Genomic DNA, 20248 nt, shown 5'->3' on the forward strand with positions numbered 1-20248 from the left:
TTCGGATTGCAACCATTCGGTCCCGTTCGAACAAAATAATGCCTTGTGATTAGTAGACGATTAATTGTTAATTAGGGGGATATCGCTACGGTCAGGCTGCGCTTATTAACGCGGTTGTGGTCTAATTACGCGATCATCGTCGGGACCTTGCGCGTCTCGCTTTTAGATTCGATATGTACACAGGGCTTAAATGAGTCTTACCGTCTGAGCAGTGTACAGCCAGTCGAACAACGGCAAGAATCATTCGAACACTAACTTATCAAGGAAGCGATTATACACTTGCGCGTCGGCGACCCACAACGCGTGCGCAGTTGCGATGCTCGACGTCGAATCGAGTTACGAAATTAAAGCTGGTACGGAACACACGGGTTTCTTCCAATTTTCTTCCTCCATTCAGGAGAAAATCGGTAGGAAACTTTCATCAGGAAAAGAACAATTGCCAAGAAAGTTCTATACGATTTGAAATAATTTTCCAGCGCATGCGCGTCAACGATGCGGCTCAGTCCGACGCGAAATTCGAAGGTGGCCGAAACCGCGGCGAATCGAAATGAAAAAGATCACGAATCCTGTTTTAAAAAGAAACGTTAATCCGGCTAATCGAAATTCCAATCGCGGCCACCGTTTAAAGGAGACGATAATAATACTTTCTTCTTAATTGATAAAGCCCGCTGAACGGGGGTCGATTTGAATTTTGAATTGTAAACCCGCTAACGTGGCAGATTCCGCGCGAGGATTTTCGATATCGTTCGCGCGAGCCGTCGGCGTGATATCTCCATAAATTGCGCGCGTGTCGTAGTTCCGCTAATTAGGCGCTCCTAGAAACTCGAGAAATTTTCTATCTCCATATTCGCGATACCGCTAACGAGTTCGCCAAGTGTTTACTAAAATCCTACTGTTCGTTCTCGGCTGCCGATGGCTATCTCGCCGACCATCCCGTCGGATTCGAAATACGATCTTCCCGGCGAGACGCGTTCGTCGGTATTTTTCGTCGGATTTATCGTATGCCTACCCGTAGTCGAGTGACAAGTCATTTGCGGAATGAGGTATCTGTAATGGGGAGAGCATTAATTAAGGCAATCACGGCTTAATGAAAAGCAGACCGTCGTTCCGGACAGCGGGTGCAACAACTTCCTTCGGCGTCGAATAGTTCGCGTTCGCTGGGATAAAAACTCGCGGCGCAAAAGCGCGAACGGTTTTTCGTTTATTTATCGTTTTAATTGCCGGCAAACAAAAAGCTCTCGAACTACTTTACGCCACGTCGCGCGTGTGCCGGATAAACGTTCATTAACTTCCCGTCGAACCCCGCCGGAACAATTCCCGTGCAGTCTCGATGCCGTGCGGGCAATTGATTTTTCGAAGGCTTAATTCGCCTAGTTGCTTGCGCGCGTATTAATGATGCGCGTCGCGCCTTTGCCGCGATTCCCCTAGTTTTCATATTCCCGATGGAACTGAATTTCGGACTGTTATTTAGTGTTGTTCGATCGCGCGTGTCGAGCGCGGATAACGATACTAACCCGTCGGTTCGCGATATTGCATCAAACCGGCAGTGATTGCGAACGGAATAAAACGAATACATTTCATTCTTTTCAGTGCGAATTGAGTATTATTTTTTTGTTATTAATTGTTGAGTGTTAGGGTACATGCGGAGTACTTTTCTTTGGTTAGTGAATTATGGATAAGATAATTTTGTTGAGAACAGATTCGAGAGAAGTCATAAGGGAAAGCGTAAAATGATTAGGTGAATTAATTCGTCATTCCATAGGGGACTGTGCTTTTTGTAGTGAATTATAAATAATAAATGAATTCTATCGAGTGTAGGTGTGAAAGAAACCTCGAGGCAAGGAGTCGAAACGGTTATCATCCGAATTAATCCATAATATCACAGAATTTCTTTCTTTTTCTAGTAAATTCCGAACAGTAAGACATTTCTATCCAATGTACGCGTGAAAGAAACGACGAGGAAAGGGTTAAAATGATTCTTATCAGAATTAGTGCACAATACCAAAGAATTTCCTTCTTTTTCTAGTATATTCCGAGCAGTAAAACATTTCATCCAATGTACGCGTGAAAGAAACGGCGAGGCAAGGGGTTGAAACGGTTCTCATCCGAATTAATCCATAACATCACAGAATTTCTTTTTTTTTTCTAGTAAATTCCGAACAGTAAGACATTTCTATCCAATGTACACGTGAAAAAAATGACGAGGAAAGGGTTAAAATGATCCTTATCTGAATTAGTGCACAATACTACAGAATTTCTTTCTTTTTCTGGTAAATTCCGAACAGTAAAACATTTCCATCGAACGTACGCGTGAAACGATTCTCAACCGAACGAATCCATGATGTCACAGAACGCGACATCGACGTTCACTTTCCCGTAGATCGGTGAACAAAGATCCAATGAATGACTGAATTAATGAACGCCTATGGTTATTAACGAAGCGAATTCGCGGCGAGCTGCGCGGTAACAATCGGAAGGGACGAACGGGCAGGGGGCGGAGGCCGGCACAGCGGAACACCGGATATCCGTTTCGACGGGAACTCGTCTCTCCGTTCGTTTTACCTGATGTGCACACACGCAGCTGCGTGCAGGACAAAGGGCCACGACACTACGTCGCGTCGCGTCGCGTCGCATCGAAATTCGCTCGGGTCGGACAGTCGGTTTCTGTTCTGGTGCGAGCCGCGTTTGAAGCAGCGCGGAAAGTTCGCGTGTTACGATGCCAGTGCGAGATGTTCGCGGTGAAGATCGTTTATTGCCAGGTGACAATGGAGTTCGCCGAGAACGCCAGGTATTTTTTAATTACACGGATTTAATCGTCGAAATACTTTCTCGAGAATTTCTCGACTGGCCTTAGGGATATTTTTTCACGCTAGAACCACTGAGAGCTTCTTCTTTCACGAACAATGATGGTTTACTGGGGGATGATACATTGATTAGTGAACTAAGATATGAATCCATTAATTGCGGTTTTATAGTTTGCATGGGGGACTAGGGTAATTGATGCATTTGATTAGAGATGATGTACTGAATTATTGACAGGTTATTCCTGTCGCGTTAAGCCTGTGAATTTCGATTAATAATTTTATTAACGACAAATCCACTTTGATCAATTGGCGCTGGAATTATCGAACAGGCGCGGCGACATCGGCAACCATAGAGACGCGTTAGGATAACGCGATGATATATTAGGCAAACGATCCATCAGCAATTCTGCGACCATCGTAAGCTTCTTGTCGCTAAATTACGTGCTCAAGTAGAACTCCAAACTCTCGCTCGTCGCGTTATCAGCATCCTTGCTCCAGAAACACGTTAAGTTGGAGGACACTTAAGGCTGAGCACTCGACATTCAATTTTCCAGTGTTTACGCTTGCACCTTAAAACACCGTGTTCCCGAAGGAAACAATAAAACAGCGAGCACACAAAGTGGTGTCATTGAGTCTGTAAAAAAGACACGCTAATAGCACCTCGCTCGAATCATTTTGCATGCATTTCAATATGATTAAGCAACACGGGGAATACATTAGTTTTTCTTCGAGCGATAATTCATCGCACGAAAAAAGCTAATGAAAACGAAACAGTTTCCTTATCTGATTTCGTTCGCAAACTACGATCGCTTTCCGTTCGAATGATTCTGTTCCCGAGTCGACACCGCCGTAATACTTATTTTTAAACGATCCTCGAACCGTCGAAAGCCGCGCCGAACGAAAGTTGGCGAACAATTTCGAACAATCGAACGGTCCGATTCGCCGGGGAAAGTAGGGGGGAAATTGTATATTGGTTTTTAGGGCAGAAGTTTTTCCATCGATGGAACCTCGCGCCGGATATCGGCGGACATGTTGGCCGTTAAACGATTATTCCCAGCAGGAAACGAGGCGGATTTTTCTGATCGAAAGACGAATCTGGATTTCGCCGCGTCTAAATCCAGGAATTTCTTTCCTTCGGCGCGCAACCGTTCATAAAATATTCATTGAATCAATTTAAATTCGAATTCCGAGGCATCTCTGCACGCTCGTTAAATTCTTCGTGCCCGTTAAAGAACAAAAGAGAGAAACACGGAGGATAGAACGAAACAGATGGAAAAAGAAACATGACGGCTATCATAATCCGGAGAAGAGTTATTCGGGATGAAGAAACTTTAGATCGTTCCACTGACAATGAAAATAATCAGCGCGGGCAAATTACGGAGGCACATCGCGCGCATGTATGTTTCTTACAAGTTATGATTATTGTTGTTGTTATTATTATTGTTAAACGAAACTGCCCGCGCGCCGTTTTTCACCGGTGTCTCTCTTGCGCGCTGAAAGTATCCGCGAGACTTTCTACTCAATTTTTCTGCTTTTACTGCTTGTAATGCGATTTGTAATTTCGATAGAACGCGAAGTTCTGTGCCTTCGATTAGGCCAATTTCGTAATTGGTTAGAGATAATAATTGCGCATAATAATTACATAAATCTCAGCATTACTAGTATATTTCACTTTCTTGGTTAGAAATGGAAATTAACAAAATATGTTTTCTCCATTTGAATCGAGATTAAATACTATTTTTCTCTTTTGAATATTCAGTTAATTATCAGTTATTACATTCCGGTTAATTATTCAGCGTACCAAAGCTTCAAGCAGGATAGTCAAAGAAATCGCGATGTAAGGGATCGAACAGTGCGCAAGGGTTGCTATTTCAATTCCACCTTTAAACCCAACACGACTACTCCATCAACGACGGGAAACTTCGGAAAATCCGAGCAAAGCCCAGATGCTCGACTCGTCATCCGTTTACATGGAATGCCTCCTGTGAGAACAGGAACCGCGGCGCCATTGTGCAACATCCCGTGTCCCTCTTTCCTGACCTTCCCGAACCAAGCGCGGAACAAACCGGCGTCCGCTTTCCACGTTTTTTGCCCAGGAAACTCGCAAAAAACCGACGTCACGCGATTTTTCGTTTCCTCGAGACAACTTTCCACCGGCCGCCATTGTGTTCACCCTCGGCCCGCGAAGGATGGACGTTCGAACGAGACCGCGGCGAAACAAAACCGCCGGGATCGATCGTCCGCGGAACGTTTACTACCTTCGGAACCAATTTGCGGTCGGCCGAAGATTTCCATTTACGTAATAATGAGCCCTCGTTACGGCCGTCTAACGCATTTTCGCGTATTTGCTCGTGCCCCCCGTGTTTCCCTCGTTTTCCCCGTGTTCCGCGGCCGCCGCGTTACGTAAAGGAGGATCCGCGAAGCGTGGAAATATTAGAATTGATGACCACATTGGGTAAGAGTCCGAGTTTCTCGATCGAATACGGGAATCCGGGACCCAGGCAATCCGCGACGAATCGCGCTCGCTCGTGCCCGCGTGTCTCCATTTTCTACTTTTACCTTGATGCGACGCCGCTCGAGCGTGCGATCGAAAAACAGTTTCATTATCCTGCTTTCTGGAAGATCGAGATCGCGCCTCATTTTTACCGTGTGTTCCTTTTATCATTCTCCGTCGTCCGATTGTAGACGTTTCACTATTCCCGGGGACGTCTCGAGAACGGTCCCGTCGTTCATACGTTACGATTACCTTCGTATCTCGTCTTTCTTTTCCTTTGTGGAAAGGATAACACAATTTTGAAGCGGCGCACGAAGTTTCCTTCCGCGCTCGTTTCGTTACATAAATCTCACGCGAAGTTTCCTCGAATATTTCTTTGTTTCCTGTCGCGTTCGCGGGATCAGACGCGAAGCTTCGGGGGAATACGTTCGTGCGCGGGGAATCCGGCGAATATTTTCTGTACGAATGGCCGAATTTATAAAGGAAACTTGCAGACGAGGAGCTTGATTTATTTGTATAAATACAATCCTTCTGCCGTATGAATAATTCAGAGGAAAGTAGACAGACTTTGAAGGTAATAGAAAAGTGTGAAAGTTATTAGGTAGTTCAATACGAAGTGGATCTATTATCAATCGCACATCAATCGTTCGAGTGATTAGTTATATGTTGCATTGTATTCTACGCAAAAATGCATACAAGCAACTGATGCATATTTCAATTAATAATTAAGAATTTATTAAATTAAAAGACTAATTTCTCTGTTTCTTCGGATAACTCGATACACGATTAAATAAAAAAGAAACTAAAGAAGGAATAATACGAATAGAAAAGATGAAGGGAGAGAGAACACAGATAAAAAAGAAAGTAAACGAGAAATAAATAAAACGCAGTCCGAGTGACGAAACTGCGGACGATTCGCGTGTAGCGACGAACGATCGGCAATCCGCGGGTAAAATTTTCCAGTCCGCGGTCTGCTCACCGCAGCTTCCTCGATCTCTTCCGGTGCTCGAGGTCTCCAATCGAAAGTGATTTCAATCGGTCTCGACGCGCAGCGGGCGTCAACGACCCAGGGTCACGTTACACGTGCTGCTCGGGTTACTTATCACTTTCACGAAATTAATTTCTCCGATGATAAAGCTCGAATAGATCGTCGGCCGTACGCACGCACGCACACGAGGAAGCTCCTTCCGGCGATCGAACCTGGGAGGTTCCAAACGAAAACCCGTTTACGGATAGATCGATAAAATTACCTGTACCTGAATAACAAAATCATTAAATTAATACCGTCCGCCTGGCGGATGCGTAAAAGTTTTTCCGCCGAACTTCCCGGCGACGAACTCTTCCCTTTGTTCCATCAAATCGAATTGCCGCGATTCATTCAATTAAAGGATAATTATGCGAAAACTTGTCTGCACGATGAAGAACGTAACACGACCCGCTTAAGATCCAGCGAGCCAAACGCGCGAAGAATGTCGAACGCAGTTCCATTGCACAGTCCGATGTTCTATTAAAGAAGCTGCAAACTTCTTCCGCGGCGTAAACCCTTCGATTTCCGTTGTTACGGTGCCAGTTCTGTCTTAATCTCGAATTAAGTCGGATTCCGAGTTACTTAACAACATTTCGTTATCGCGCGCGCCGAACTTTCGAACATGCTCGCCTTCTGTTGCCGTCCCGATGCGAAGTTTCCCAATAAAAAAACGGCGAGACCTTCCGGTATCGTTATCTTCCGCGTCACGCCCGCTTCGCTCCGCGAAATCTGACGTACAGCGCGTTAACCGGTGTTCCAGGATGATTGAAACACTGGAGTAGAGATAATTGGCGCTACTTCATGCCAGGGGGGGCATTGTTTAACCAGGAACGCGGCGTTCGGTATAATTGCACCGCGCGGAACCGTGCCGGCCGGAGTTGTGAATCATTTCACCTGGATTCCAGGTGAATCGAGCAAGTTTCCCGGCGAACGAGGGTTGCTCGTTGTTTCAATCGCACGCGTGTTTGTCCAACGGGGGACGGGGCGGTTCCCTCAGCAACGTGATTCATCGGAAGCGGACCGAAGAGGGGATAAAGTTGTTCGGGGATCTTTTTTTCGTTCGTTCCTCAGTCGCGCGACAGACATTTGCAACCGTGACTCGTGCACAGAATTAATCAGTGTCTTCCTATCAACCGCTGTTTTCATTTTCTCGTCGCGTCGCTCATTTTTATACGTAATCCCCGCTGGCGTCTTCACGATTTGCAAGAAGCTCGACGAAAAAGGTAATTCGCTGCGGACGCCGTTTCCCGTTCAGCGCAAGAAGTTAGACGCCGCGGGAGGCGGTCGTCCTCCGGAAGAGTTTTTCCGCGCGAGGGACGTCAAAGCGACGTCACAAGCTTGATTACCGTTTCCCTTCCGACTCGTCTTTGACCGAGAAAATTGAAAAAAAGTCGGGCCGCGCATTAAGTCGTCGGAGAAAGCGTGCGATACAAGCTGGAACGCCGGGTGAATCGTTCCGAGACACGTGAACGCCGTTTTCTTGTCTCTTTCGATCGAGTTTCTCTGGAAAAGTGGCCATTCTCATCTGGAAAATCCACGGCTGCGAAATCGAACAGTTCCTTTAACCAGTTTATTGAATATTTGGAGAAAAGCATTCTTCGAGATCCATAGCTTGAAACTAAACACCTTCAGGATAGAAGCTTGATAAAATTCGCTTTTCGAAGCGAACAGATCGTTTTCAGCGAAATTTCTGTTTCTATTGAACTGAATTTCTAGATAAAAATCGACGGTCTTCCACGTGATATGAAAGTGACGGTTTCTACTCGTACGTCGTTCCGGGGCTGCCATTACGACCGCGTCAATGCGAAAACAGTTATCGGCCGGAGAAGGTTTTACCGCCGCGTCGCCGGGCGCCGACAAAATGGCTGGCCGGCTCGCGTCGAATACAAATGCCGGGGATACGTCGCGTTTGTAGGGGGATTCTCTTTCAATAAAAATTGCCATGGAGACCGGGATCGGCGCGGTTTCCCTTTCCGTCGCCGATCCCCCTGGAAAAATGCTCGTCGAAGCGAAAAGGAAATGCGAGACCCAAAGGGAAACAAGCGAAACAAAAGGCTGGCCGATTCGATAGGAAAGTATCGGCGCCGTCGTGTGTCCAGGTGACTCCGGTGTAAGTGGTACCTAGGCCAAGGTAGCACGGTCACTTTCTTCTTCGCGGTCTCACGTGACAGCCGCCTTCTGCGCGAGTGAAACGAAAAATGAAATTCCTGGTGTCGGGCTAGCCTGGCTTCTTGTTCTTCTGATTATTGAACGGGGCTACCTTTGACGCCGCGAGAAGTCTCCTAGAGCTCTTTCGCTCGGTTAAGGGTGCTACGGCAATCTCCCGTAAGTGGATTTCACAACGGAAATGGAATTTTCCCGTTTGCGCTGGTGAACAGCGTCGAATTTCTGGCTTAAATGGACCGTTTTCGTTTGCAAATGCACTTGGACTGACGTTACTGAACCTCTGTACTGCGATTTACTTTATAACTGTACTCCATAGAATTAGCGATTCTGTTTGTTGTTAGTAATTTAATAGGAATAAAGGAGAATTGTACGTTTCATCTATATCCATGTTTACTTTAAGTCAGAATCATTGACAATAAAGAGAGAGTACGTAATTCGAAGTCGAAAGAATTGATGCTCATGTTTGTCAGCTTCCATTTGACGTCTTCATTAATGAGATTGTTATTATCGTTAAATTATTCGTCAGTGATTTTCCATGTCGGGAAAGAAGCTGCTCCGATCCGGAGCGTTTAAAACTGAATGGAAAACAATTGATTCGAGAGAATTTCATTCCGCTGACTCGTATAAAAGGGAAGAGGGAGAAAAAAACTTTCCAATTGATCCAACGCATTCCGTTCGATCACTGAATGCGTCTCATTTATCCGTGTTCCGTAGTTTTTCTGCCGTGTGTCGCAAGGCGCAGCCGGAAAAGGTTGAATAATTAAGCGGACCGTTGGTTTTAGACAGGCTGGACCGTGTCACGGTCGGCGTGCTCGGATAAAACGAACGATGGATTTTTCAGGAATGGCAACCCGTTCGGGGAAAGAATTAATCTGCACGTGACGGATATAGAAGCGGACTGGTTCTGGTCCGTGTGCGCCGTCCTTGACACGAACACGTCGCGCCGCTAATTCTGTTGCCGCCGGGACAAACAGTTCCTCGCGAGAAAGGAAAAGTGGTCGCGTGCCTCTAAGAATGTACATAACAATATTAATATTAATATTCGTTTATTACTCTCAACGTCTCTTTCATTTTCTATACTCACTCAGCTGTTGGGAATACAGTATGGTAGATCTTCAGCTATCCAAATTAATGGTACCAATGGAATGGTTCCAATAACCATTGTATTCGTTGGATAATTAGACAGACGAACAAAAGCATCACTAATCGATTTAAATAATCGAGAATTTAAACAATCAAGGTTCTACCGTATTATTCTGTTTCCCAAAGTGGAATTCGAATATTTTACTGAGCAATGGAGAAAATATTTATATTTAGTGGGAATAAATTATTGACAACTTCTATGTACCGAGAAGATACCAGCGATATAGCTGCATGTATTAATGTTAAACTCCTTTTGATTTGAATTTATTATGATGCTGGAGGAAGGATATTGAGGTTTTTTATACGTCGAGGTGGTGCTTGATCCAAAAAAGGTTGAGAGACACTGAATTAGATCGTTTCCGAGCTGTGCGCGGCGCAGAAGTTACGTTTCCCGCAGCGACAATTCGCGACGTCGAGAGGATTCGATTGATGAATAACGAATGGGGATGAAAAGTAGTTCTGTCGCCGACGGACAATGCAGCCGGGAACAATGGTAATTCCTTTCTCATCGAATACTGGGAAATTGGATGGCTCTGTGACTTTCAGCCGAGATCTCGCGCGCATCGGATCGCGATGTTGTTGACGTTTATTCATCGTAATTCAGATCGAGGTTCGCAAATAACAAACATATAATAAATCAGCGATTATCGACGATCGTTATAAAAACACTCGGAAGGTCTGAATTTGCATAAAACCGAAGCGTGACTTTTATGGTCGATGACTGTGACATCTCGGAGATTATTTTCCGCGCTTTCTAAGAAGATCACGGACATGCGCGGGATTTCCATGCGACACTTATTAACACTCGTCCGCGACCGTTATTAGCATAAATGAACTTCAGCCGGTCGCATACATTTCCTCATCTTTCAGAGTACGTTCTAATCGCTCATTTGTCCAATCAGTTATCGACGTCGGAGTCCGCTGAATCAACAAACAGCGTCTATTTTCTTCGTTCTTCCGAGATCTCAGTCGTCAAATACAATTACCAACTTATACTTCAACAATATTTCCGATTACCGGGAAACTAGTGGTTTGCGAGTAGAACGGCACCTCTCATATTTGACACTAGAACTGATCTCTTTCATGATTATCGAAAGATAGAGCTGCGACACGCAAAATAAAACATAGATCAATTAAAATCTCAATAAATTTGCTTCCACGGTTATAGAGAAATAAAATCGAATCAATTGCTTGATACTGTTCGTAATTACCAAAAAGGCCAATTCTCTATTGTAGAACCAATTTCATTCATTTTCATTGATTCCCAGTTTAGACATACAGAAGCAACGATCGTATTGCTTCGCATTTCTCAATTCATATTATACAATTACAGTATACATTTCTATAATCAGAGAAGACTACGCTGACTGCCTTTCCAGCTGAAACTATGATCTTCGCGAAGGCCTGAAGCGTCGAAACGATCAAACATCTTTGCTCATCGGTAAAAGTTGCGCAACGAATAAACATCGCTGTCGATACTGGTAATCGCCGATGATTGGCCTTCGTCCAGACAATCCGTCGATTAATATCTGCAAAACGGCAGGCGTCCGATAGGATTTCCCGTCGGGGACGGGTCCATTGTATCGTCCGTTTGATCATTCATCGCTCGTCACTGTCCCCAAGTCAGCCGGTCCTTGTTAAATCCTGGCGAATATGGCACACGGTCGTTGCCACTTGACCCTCGGCTTTTCACCAGCGCGCGCCGGCCGATACTCATCTAAGTCCTTCGAGTCTCATCGCTGGTCTTCGACATTGAGCATTGTCCGGACGCCCCTGACACGTCATCCTCGCTGCTCGGAATAATAACGTCCCCCCGACGCCATTGTTCCGCGGGGGAGCGCGTTTATTTTTCAGCAATTACGGAAGGAAATCGTGACGCTCGCAGGAGGAAGAAAAAGAGGACTCCGAATCAAGATTTAACGCTGACGAGCTGAATAGATGGGTCTAGCACAGAGGATCCTAGAGTCGTATGTCCAGTTTGACGATAGAATGCTGGAGACTTTTGAATTACTATAAAATTGGTGGGTTTAAAGCGATTCCAGGTAATAGAGAGTTAAATTAACCTCTTGCCTTATAATATTGTATCAGACTTGAAGATTTCAGAGATAATATAACAAACATAAATATAACTCAATTCTTTTGAATTAAATATTACTTTTCTTTTATTAATTATTATAGTTTAGAGCAAGTAAATACATACGATACACCGAGAATTTTTCTCATTTTTCCACTAAATTATTAACGACAAAGTAGTCTTATCATAGTTGCGAAAGAAATCATAGGTCAAGGGGTTAAGAATATTTAAAGAAGCTCTATTAGCGGATTAGTAAATTGCTTAGCGTATCGTTAACAAAATTCACCGTTTCCAAAGTGAAGACTCTAAACGTGCATCGGTATTCCCAAAACGTTTATCGTATCATGGAAAAAATGTTTCGCATGAAATGTCCTGAAACTCCGAGCTGCCATAAAACATAAGCGTCAGATATCGCAGCCCCGCGAATTCCCACGGAAACTTCATTACGAACTTCCATCCGCGGCAAATTGGATTTCGGAACCGGTGAAACGTGGCGCAGCGCGCGCTGCGCGCCCGTTAATTCGCGATTCCCAGGAGAAATTTCAGAAATCGAGGGGTTGCCACTGTTGAAAGAAAGTTGATGCTACAAGGATAGTGTAAGTCGAAGTTCACTGTGATGAAAGCTTGGAACAAATCGTGTTTGATCACTGTGACTGATTAATAGGTTCGGTCCCTTTGAGCTACAGTATTGCCTCGGTACCTGGAATATTGTTTTGGTAACTGCGGGATTGCTTCGGAAACTGCACTATTGCTTTCGAAACTAGGGTATCTTCTTGGTACCTACAGTATTACTTTGCAGACTACACTGACATCTTAGCAACAACATTAACCCTTTGCATTCGACGATATTTCTCATTAAAAGTATTCATTACTTTCTGACTAAATATCAACGACATTTTTCGCAACTAACACAATTGACTATCTTCTATAAATTAAGAGACAGAACTATTTTACTTTTATGTTTCATGTGTTGATTACACAAGGTTTAACATCGAATTGAAAATTTTATATTTGCTGCGACGAATTAGGTGACTGTAAGGCGCTCCTCGAGTGCAAAGGGTTAATACTCTGGAAACAGCAATTCCTTAGCAATCGCAATGAAACCAACAATTAATGAAAAATGAGAATTCACTTTGGGATACTTTAATCCCTGCGTGAAGTTCGCCAAGAAAGCAAATACGCGTTCGCTACAGCCGCAACCTTAACTTCCCGTGCTTCCGAGTCCGGAGATCGGTGACGTCACTGACTGGCTAAGGTGTACTACTCCCACTACTAGATGGACAATCGAGCGGAGACACGGTACACGTTGTCCTGTCGAGGGAACAGGTGCACAGTGGCGATCGGCCGGCCAGGTACAAGCGATATCCGCCAGTCGATGCGCGAACGAGAAAGTGAAAAGCCGGCGCGGCGCCGTTTCTGGATTAAGAACGGTCCACGGGGTTCCCGATAATCTTCATCTCGGCCGGACTTGTCGACCGCTCGAAGAGTGATCGATCGTACTTTTTGCGCTCACGTGAGTGCCCGATACCACGAGTGTTTCCGTAGAAATCGCCGGAACGATTTTTCTCCCGGATCATCCATCCCGCAGCTTTTACTCCCTGGGGAGGTCCAACGAGAACTTGGGTAAGAGACGGTTCATTAATTTTTTAGGTCATTATAACTTGAGGAAGAAACGGTGGGTTTAAAGAAAGTCTCATTTCTGGAATTACCCGAGGGAGAATATTTGGATCAACTTGATAATATACCAGGATTAGCTAAAAGATTCAATTTGCATTCGGTTCGTTTAAGATTCAATCCTTCCGATAGTTCTTCATACCGAGGAATAATAATCTCGAACAGGAAAACTGGGTTAAACGTTTCCCACTGCGTTATTTCTAGCTGTCAGCTGATCCGAGCGTCGATAATGCGCACTGTGACGTTTTGATTGTCCCGGGGAACGTTTTAAAATTCGCGGTGTTGCTCGCTTATTCGAACCGTGCGGCGTTTGTGATTCTTTCGAGGTAGATTGCCCCGTTATCCGATGATCTACGGCGACGGCCGTTCGAAACGGCCTGTTGCAACGCGTTCGGCTAATCTGCGGATCCCCAATTACCCTAAATCTCCGTCAAAAGTGGAAAGTAATACGTTGCTGCACGCACTTCGAGATCTCTTCATCGGGCGAATTATATAACTTATATGCAAAAAGCTGTTCCACCGCGTTTATTAATATCGCGGAATGAATCGACGCTGTTCCTACTCGATTGCGCTTATCGTTAGTCACCGTTTCCTCTCTTTTTTTCTTAATATTATATAATCACCGTTTTTGCCGCTGAAAGTGTAAGCGATCCGAATCTGGCCGCGCGAAGGTCGGCCGAGACTCCGAGCGAAAAGAATCGGGTGAATTGACGTCAACGGCGTCTACCAGCGCAGATCTATCCTGTTGAAATCTCCCAGTCGACAATCAATTACCATTGATTCACACTTTCTTGGTAACTCGCGTTAACGACCGCCATTAAGCCGCTCGGACGTCAGTCCGCCGTATACCGGCTCATTCAAGGACGAGAAATTACTCGGACTCGCTTTCAGTTTAGCCACCGAGGGAGCATCCTTTTGAAACACTTTTTTCATTAAGGTCTTTGGAGCCTGGGACAGTTTCGAATTTCTTGGTTTCCTCTGAAAAGCTTTTGGGTTTACCATGAGACTTGTTTCTTTGATTTCTCTGCGGGACTCTGGTAATTTCTTGGTTTCTTCGTGGAATTACAGTTATTTCATAATTACTAGGACTCTAATAAGTTTTTGACTACTTTCTAGAGGTAATTCCTCGATTACTTTGCAGGATTCTAGTAATTACTTTTTAGGATTCTAAGTTCTTCACCTTTTTTTCATAGGATTCTAATAGTTCCTTGGCTTCTTTCGTGGACTCTGGTAATTCCCCGATTTCTTCGTAGGATTTTCTAGTGATTTCTTGTCCACTTTCTAGGATTCTAATAGTTTCTTGACTGCTTTCTAGGATTCTGATAATTTCTCGGCTACTTTCTAGGATTCTAGCAATGTCCTAACTACTTTTTAGGGTTCGAGGAATCTCTTGATTGCCCCGTAGGATTCTCGTGTGTCAGCTGGTTCTGTTAAAGGGGCATTTATCCGGCGAACATTACGAATCGGTTCAATTAGACACGGCTACCGGCAGCTGCAGGATTCGATCAACTACCGACGCGCCACGGTATTGAAATTTGTTTTGAACTGCCAGGTAACAGGTAAATTTTGTTCCGAGGATAATTGAATGGGAACTTAATTACTGCGAGATTGAAATTGTTCCTCGCGCGGACGGCCGTTTGAGAGCCACGCCGTTCGGAATAATTGGATGTTTTACGATTCATACCGCCGGCAGCATAAATGACTATTAAAGGGAAGGTGTGCGGCGAGGTAAAAGTGTTTTAACGCGGAAACGAAGGGAACCGGTGGAAACCGATCGCTCTCGGTATTTCGCTTGTTACCTCGCTTTTGGATAATTTCCCACACTTACAGAACGGAATTACGTAGGGCAATCGACCGAATAGAAAGTGTCGCGACAGGTAAACGAGTCGCACTCTGCGATTAGCGATATGTGATGTAACATCCAGGTTGCATGTACCATTTCTGCCACATAATAATGTCACGAAGGATTTCGTAACCACACAAAAAGAATATAAAGAAACAATATTCATAACGTACTTTGACACCGAAATTGCCACAGTTAAAAGAATATCCCCTTCCAGTGTATTATCTAAGAGATATACTTCCTTAAGAAATCGCTGAACAGGTTCGTCTTCCAATGAATACTCTAACCTTTTGCAACCGATAGTTTTCCACTAGAAATATTCATCCTCAATGACACGTAAACTACATTCTTTGAAACTAGTAAATTAACCAGTCAACTGTGTTTGACGAGTACACGCGTCATCTTAAAGCTTGGAATGATACTGATTCTTTCAACGATGAATTCTTTACTCTTTCAGATACACATGTAATTCTTTGTTTTGCTTTTCGCTAGAAACATTCGACACTTTCCGATGAAACATTATTTGAAACGAACTAGTGAGAAAACATACGTAAATTAAGAAGCGAAGCTATTTTATAAATACTTCACATATTGATGCATTGTACAAAACCTAATATTATATATAACACTTTGTAATTTTGTTGTATCAAATCAAATGGTGACTGAGTCACCTCTCGAGTGCAAAGGGTTAAAATATACTCTAGTACCGGCTCCTTTTTTTATTTTATTGCACGGAGAATGAGAGGTTTTTCAAACTAAATTCCACAGTTAACAGGTTAAGAAACAAAGCTACTTTATTTGAAGACTAGAATTCAGACTAGAATTTTGCTACATCGAATCCAGTGATCAAATCACCTGTCGAGCGCAAAGGACCAAAGCATAGATCAATCAGAATTTCAATCACCGTTCTAACTTATACGAAAAGGCACAAACTACTCAGTTAATTGAACTGTTCAGTGGTTCCAATAGCTCATCAAACGTATCAAGGGGATTTCATCAGCGCGATCCTCCCGTCGTCCTCAAACACCGGGAACAAAGTGCTTCTTCCCCGCCGCGGCCCCCTAATTATCGTCCGCAGTGTCGAAACCAGTCCTACATCCTCCGAAGCAATAGTAGGCGTCGTCGAACACCTACCATCGTGCTCGAACTCCCTCGACCCGTGAACGAGGCGAGTTTCCAGCGACGAGAGCACAGAGACTGTTTAGACCGCGGAACTTCTTCCGGCTCGTGTCATAGGATATTCCCGTCGCGTTTCTCCGCGCACGGTGGTCAGGCCTTCCCCTTTGTGGCTGCACACGGGAGAGTGCAATGATCGACGACCGATCGACCGGAAGCTCGTATCTACGCTTTAACGGGCCCGCCGGTCGCAGGAAGAACGGCGACGCGTTCGATTGCATGTACATGAGATTATTAACGGGCAGAATGCCGCGGGGGTCACCGATGAATTACTACAATTCACTCGATCGAGCGATCACGTGAATACGCTTCTGAATTGTAAGTACTGTTACCGAACGGACTGACATTCGACAAGGTAACGATAACGCAATTCAATCGAATAGTCGGATATTATAATCTCTTCATTTTGTGTATTTCGCGTTGTGAAATCGCGCGATTAGAACGCACGTTGATTATGCGAATATCAGTCATCTTAAGGGACGATTATCGTACGTTTGATTCTCCTTGCTCGGTAATTTGAAGAATCGATCATCGAAACGGATTTGTCTATTATGTCGGATGATGGAGGTTCTGTGATACGAGATATTTACAAGCCGAAGTTACTGACTTCTCGAGTGTCTAATTTTATTGGAATTCTCGCTTATGAAGTTTTCCTAATTTTCGTTTTGTGCAGTCAATCGATGAATAATTTATAGATCAGTGGAATCCTATAATGTCGAGCGACAGATGTTGAACCTGTTAAACACTCGTTCGAAGCAGTGCAGGCCCTAGTGCATATAATTTGCATGCGCCGGAACACGCGGTACTCGAGTATTCAATTTCTCTCGCGAGATTTCATCGGGCCGATGCATCATTTACCAGCTGCGTTTTCCTTCGTTTCGGTCCTATGGGGATCGCTTAAACTTCGGGCCGAAGTTCCGCATGGATTAGCTGGACAAAGGCGAGGGAGAAGGGAAGTCTTCATGCTTGATCCTGGGTATTAAAGACTTCTCAGTTATTTTATCAGTGACCATGGAACGAATGGACCGTGGAGATCATCTTTAACGAGTCATGCTCGATAGTTGGAAAACATTGGTCTATTTGCGTTTCTCTTGGCTGCAGGTACTGGGAATCTATTATAAGGTCTAATACTGCGAGACCTAATCTAATTTGATATAACATCCGATGGAAGGTATTGTTAATATCATTGATAATCGCGACTGGACAGGAGTTAACGGAGTAATCGAATGTCTGGTAGAGAAATATTAATTCTATCGACGAAACGAAGAATCGAAGGAAGTATCGCGATAATGATTCTACGTTAGTAATATGTAACAGAAGTTTTTTAATATTAAAAGGCCATCAGGTGAGTGGAACTCGCTCGCACGAGCGATGCACTCGATAAGATCGATTCGCGCGCCAATGTTTCCGAGAGGAATTGGGTCGCGTTGATCGCGCGTGAACGATTAGGCGATTCGAATTACGGGGCGAGACGTTCCCTGCGTTTTTCACGGTCCACGTGGTACGAGCACGGTCGATTTTAAACGCTGCACCGCGAAAAATAGGATAAGACCGTCAGCTGTAATTTTCCCACTTGAGGTTGCACGGCTGATCGATTCGCAGCGGTCACCAACGATCGAGCACCGTCCGAATGAAATGTCACCGCCGGCAAACTCGCGGTGAATCATTTTTCCTCGAAGAGACAAGGCGAATAAATGTCTATTTGCATCCTTCGCCGAACGCCGCCATTTGCCCAGGCTGTTTCACTTTTCGTTTCTCCTCGCTCGACGGCAACGGAAACACCTCGCGAACGAAGGGAATGGAAACTCCTGAAATTTCACGTGTAATCGTAATCACGAAAATCTGGGAAATCATTTATTAATGCAGAACCGAGCCGCATAATCGATGGAAGATAAGGAAGGAGAAATCGGTTCTCTTGGGTAATTCGCCGCCCAGGAAAACAACTTTTTATCGCGCCAGCCAAGTTCAGGCCTACGAGGTAACTTCTAATTCACTCTTCTGTATGCGAAGAACGGTGACAACGATTTATCATGAATTTATTAACGCTGAAGCTGCCGAGTCTCCAATACGACGCGAACTTTCAGCTCCCAAAGTTCCAGTGCGAAGTTTATCACGTGAAAATTTAATTCCCCGGGAAATCCGCATTAGAGGATGTCTTCTTGTCGTTCTTCTCGATATGAGGGCAGAAATAATTCCCTAGTACCAATGATGCAAAATCAGGATTCATCCTGAGTTCACTATTTTCATGCTTCCAATATGGCGGCAACCATTCGAGTCTCAAAGTTTTATGAAAAAGAAGAATCTTCTCTTTCGAGTGCCAAAAACTAGCTTGAGACGAAAGCGAAAAGGTTTTGCAGAGGTGAAAATGAGGTAAGGTTCATCCAAAATTCATTATCGGTTCTTGCTGCCAATATGGCGTCAGCGGCTGCTAGAATCTAGAAGTTTCATTAGAAAACGAAAGGCCAGGAGTCTTGCAATACCTGGAGGTAGCTCGAGATGAAAGGGAAAATAATGTTCCAGGGGGAATGGAAAATAAGGTAGAAATATGGATTTCCCCTGAATTCATCGTTCCCAGCTCTTGCCTCCAAAATGGCGTCGGCAGCTGTTTGGACCCCGAAGTTTTAATAGGAAATGAGAGATCGGAGTATTCGGTAGTTGCGAAGGCCTGCGTCTCGGAGAAGCAGCACGCCGGGCAAAAGTGGAAAAGTTTTCCGCGGGACGAGTAAAAAATAAAGCGACACCGGAGGTCGGTTCACGTGGCACGGAAAAAGGCTCGTTAAAGTGGCCGGGATAGCTCGACGAAAATCTTACGTAACGACTCGCCGTGCTCAGCTGAACACAATGAGACGAGGATTTGCATCCCGGCCTCGAGGATCCGCGTAGCCGGTCGAAAGGACGCGTTTACGTGCGGTCGCGCGCCGTTCGAGCGGAAAAATTCGCGGTTCCGCCGTGCCCGAGAGGTTGATTTCTTTTTGCGGCCCCGCCCCGTCAAGGATACTTATCGATTCGAAGGAAAATCGTGCCGAGAGATCGACATCGTCGAATAATTGTCTTAATTACCTGAAAAACTGGACGCGAAGTCGATTTCGTTTTCTTTCAGAATACATTACTGTAAACTCCCGTTCAAACGGAACAAATGAATTAGTCTGTTGTTGATTTCGCCTCGGTAATTAGGCTATTTGTATGTCAAGGGGATCAAATGCACAGAAGGAAATGTAAAGTTGGAATCGCAGGTGAAGCGGAGTGATGGAATACTTTTGCGAAGTTTGGAAGCTTGATAGTTGAAAAATTCGAGAAACTGAGAAGCATAATTAAGCTATTTGTATGTCAAGGAGATTAAATGCACAGAGGGCGATGCAAAGTTAGAGTTGCAGGCGGAGCAGAGTGATCGAATGCTTTTGTGAAGTTCGGAAGCTCGCCGGTGGAAAAATTTGAGAAACTGAAAGTCATATTGACCTATGAAACCTTCAACTGTCGCGAAGTTACGAGTAATGTTATTAAAAGGAAAAATGTAATATATTTTTCTTTCGGGTATAAGCATTTATATTTCCTGCGGCAGCCAATACCCATTCTCATTAGCATGCGAATGGCAAGCGCCTGTGTTTGCGTATTTCGTCACGGAACAGGCTCGACACGAATTATGTGATAGCCGTCCCGGTGTCACGCAGCTTATTCGCCTAATTAACCTGGAAAGTGGATCAAGTTTTCACCGTTTATTTATTATTATCGAAGTTTATTACCGAAGAATCATCGCAATCGCTCCTCTTTCCATCCACTCAATCGTATCTCTGATTCATCGATTTGGTCTCCTAAACAGAAACCACATCCAAACCTGAAGTTCGTGTAA

The 20248-nt window shown here is 44.5% G+C and overlaps 2 protein-coding genes across 5 annotated transcripts in view; one reads left to right on the forward strand and one right to left on the reverse strand.

The window, feature by feature from the left end:
* Positions 1-20248, reverse strand: part of MCU (mitochondrial calcium uniporter) — a 76002-nt gene that overhangs the window by 21182 nt on the left and 34572 nt on the right. The gene's annotated exons all lie outside the window — the stretch shown is intronic.
* jv (javelin) overlaps positions 2646-20248 on the forward strand; it is a 28346-nt gene continuing 10743 nt past the window's right edge. For 2 of the 3 annotated variants that reach the window (XM_076372730.1, XM_076372731.1), the window contains exon 1: positions 2648-2788. In XM_076372730.1, coding sequence (XP_076228845.1) covers positions 2730-2788 — 59 coding nt within the window. In that variant the 5' untranslated portion in view covers positions 2648-2729. Of the gene's footprint in view, positions 2789-20248 lie in introns of all 3 variants that reach the window. The other variant, XM_076372732.1, reaches the window with a different exon arrangement.

The sequence above is a fragment of the Nomia melanderi genome, chromosome 12, assembly GCF_051020985.1.
Source record: "Nomia melanderi isolate GNS246 chromosome 12, iyNomMela1, whole genome shotgun sequence".
In the NCBI taxonomy this organism is placed as follows: domain Eukaryota; kingdom Metazoa; phylum Arthropoda; class Insecta; order Hymenoptera; family Halictidae; genus Nomia; species Nomia melanderi.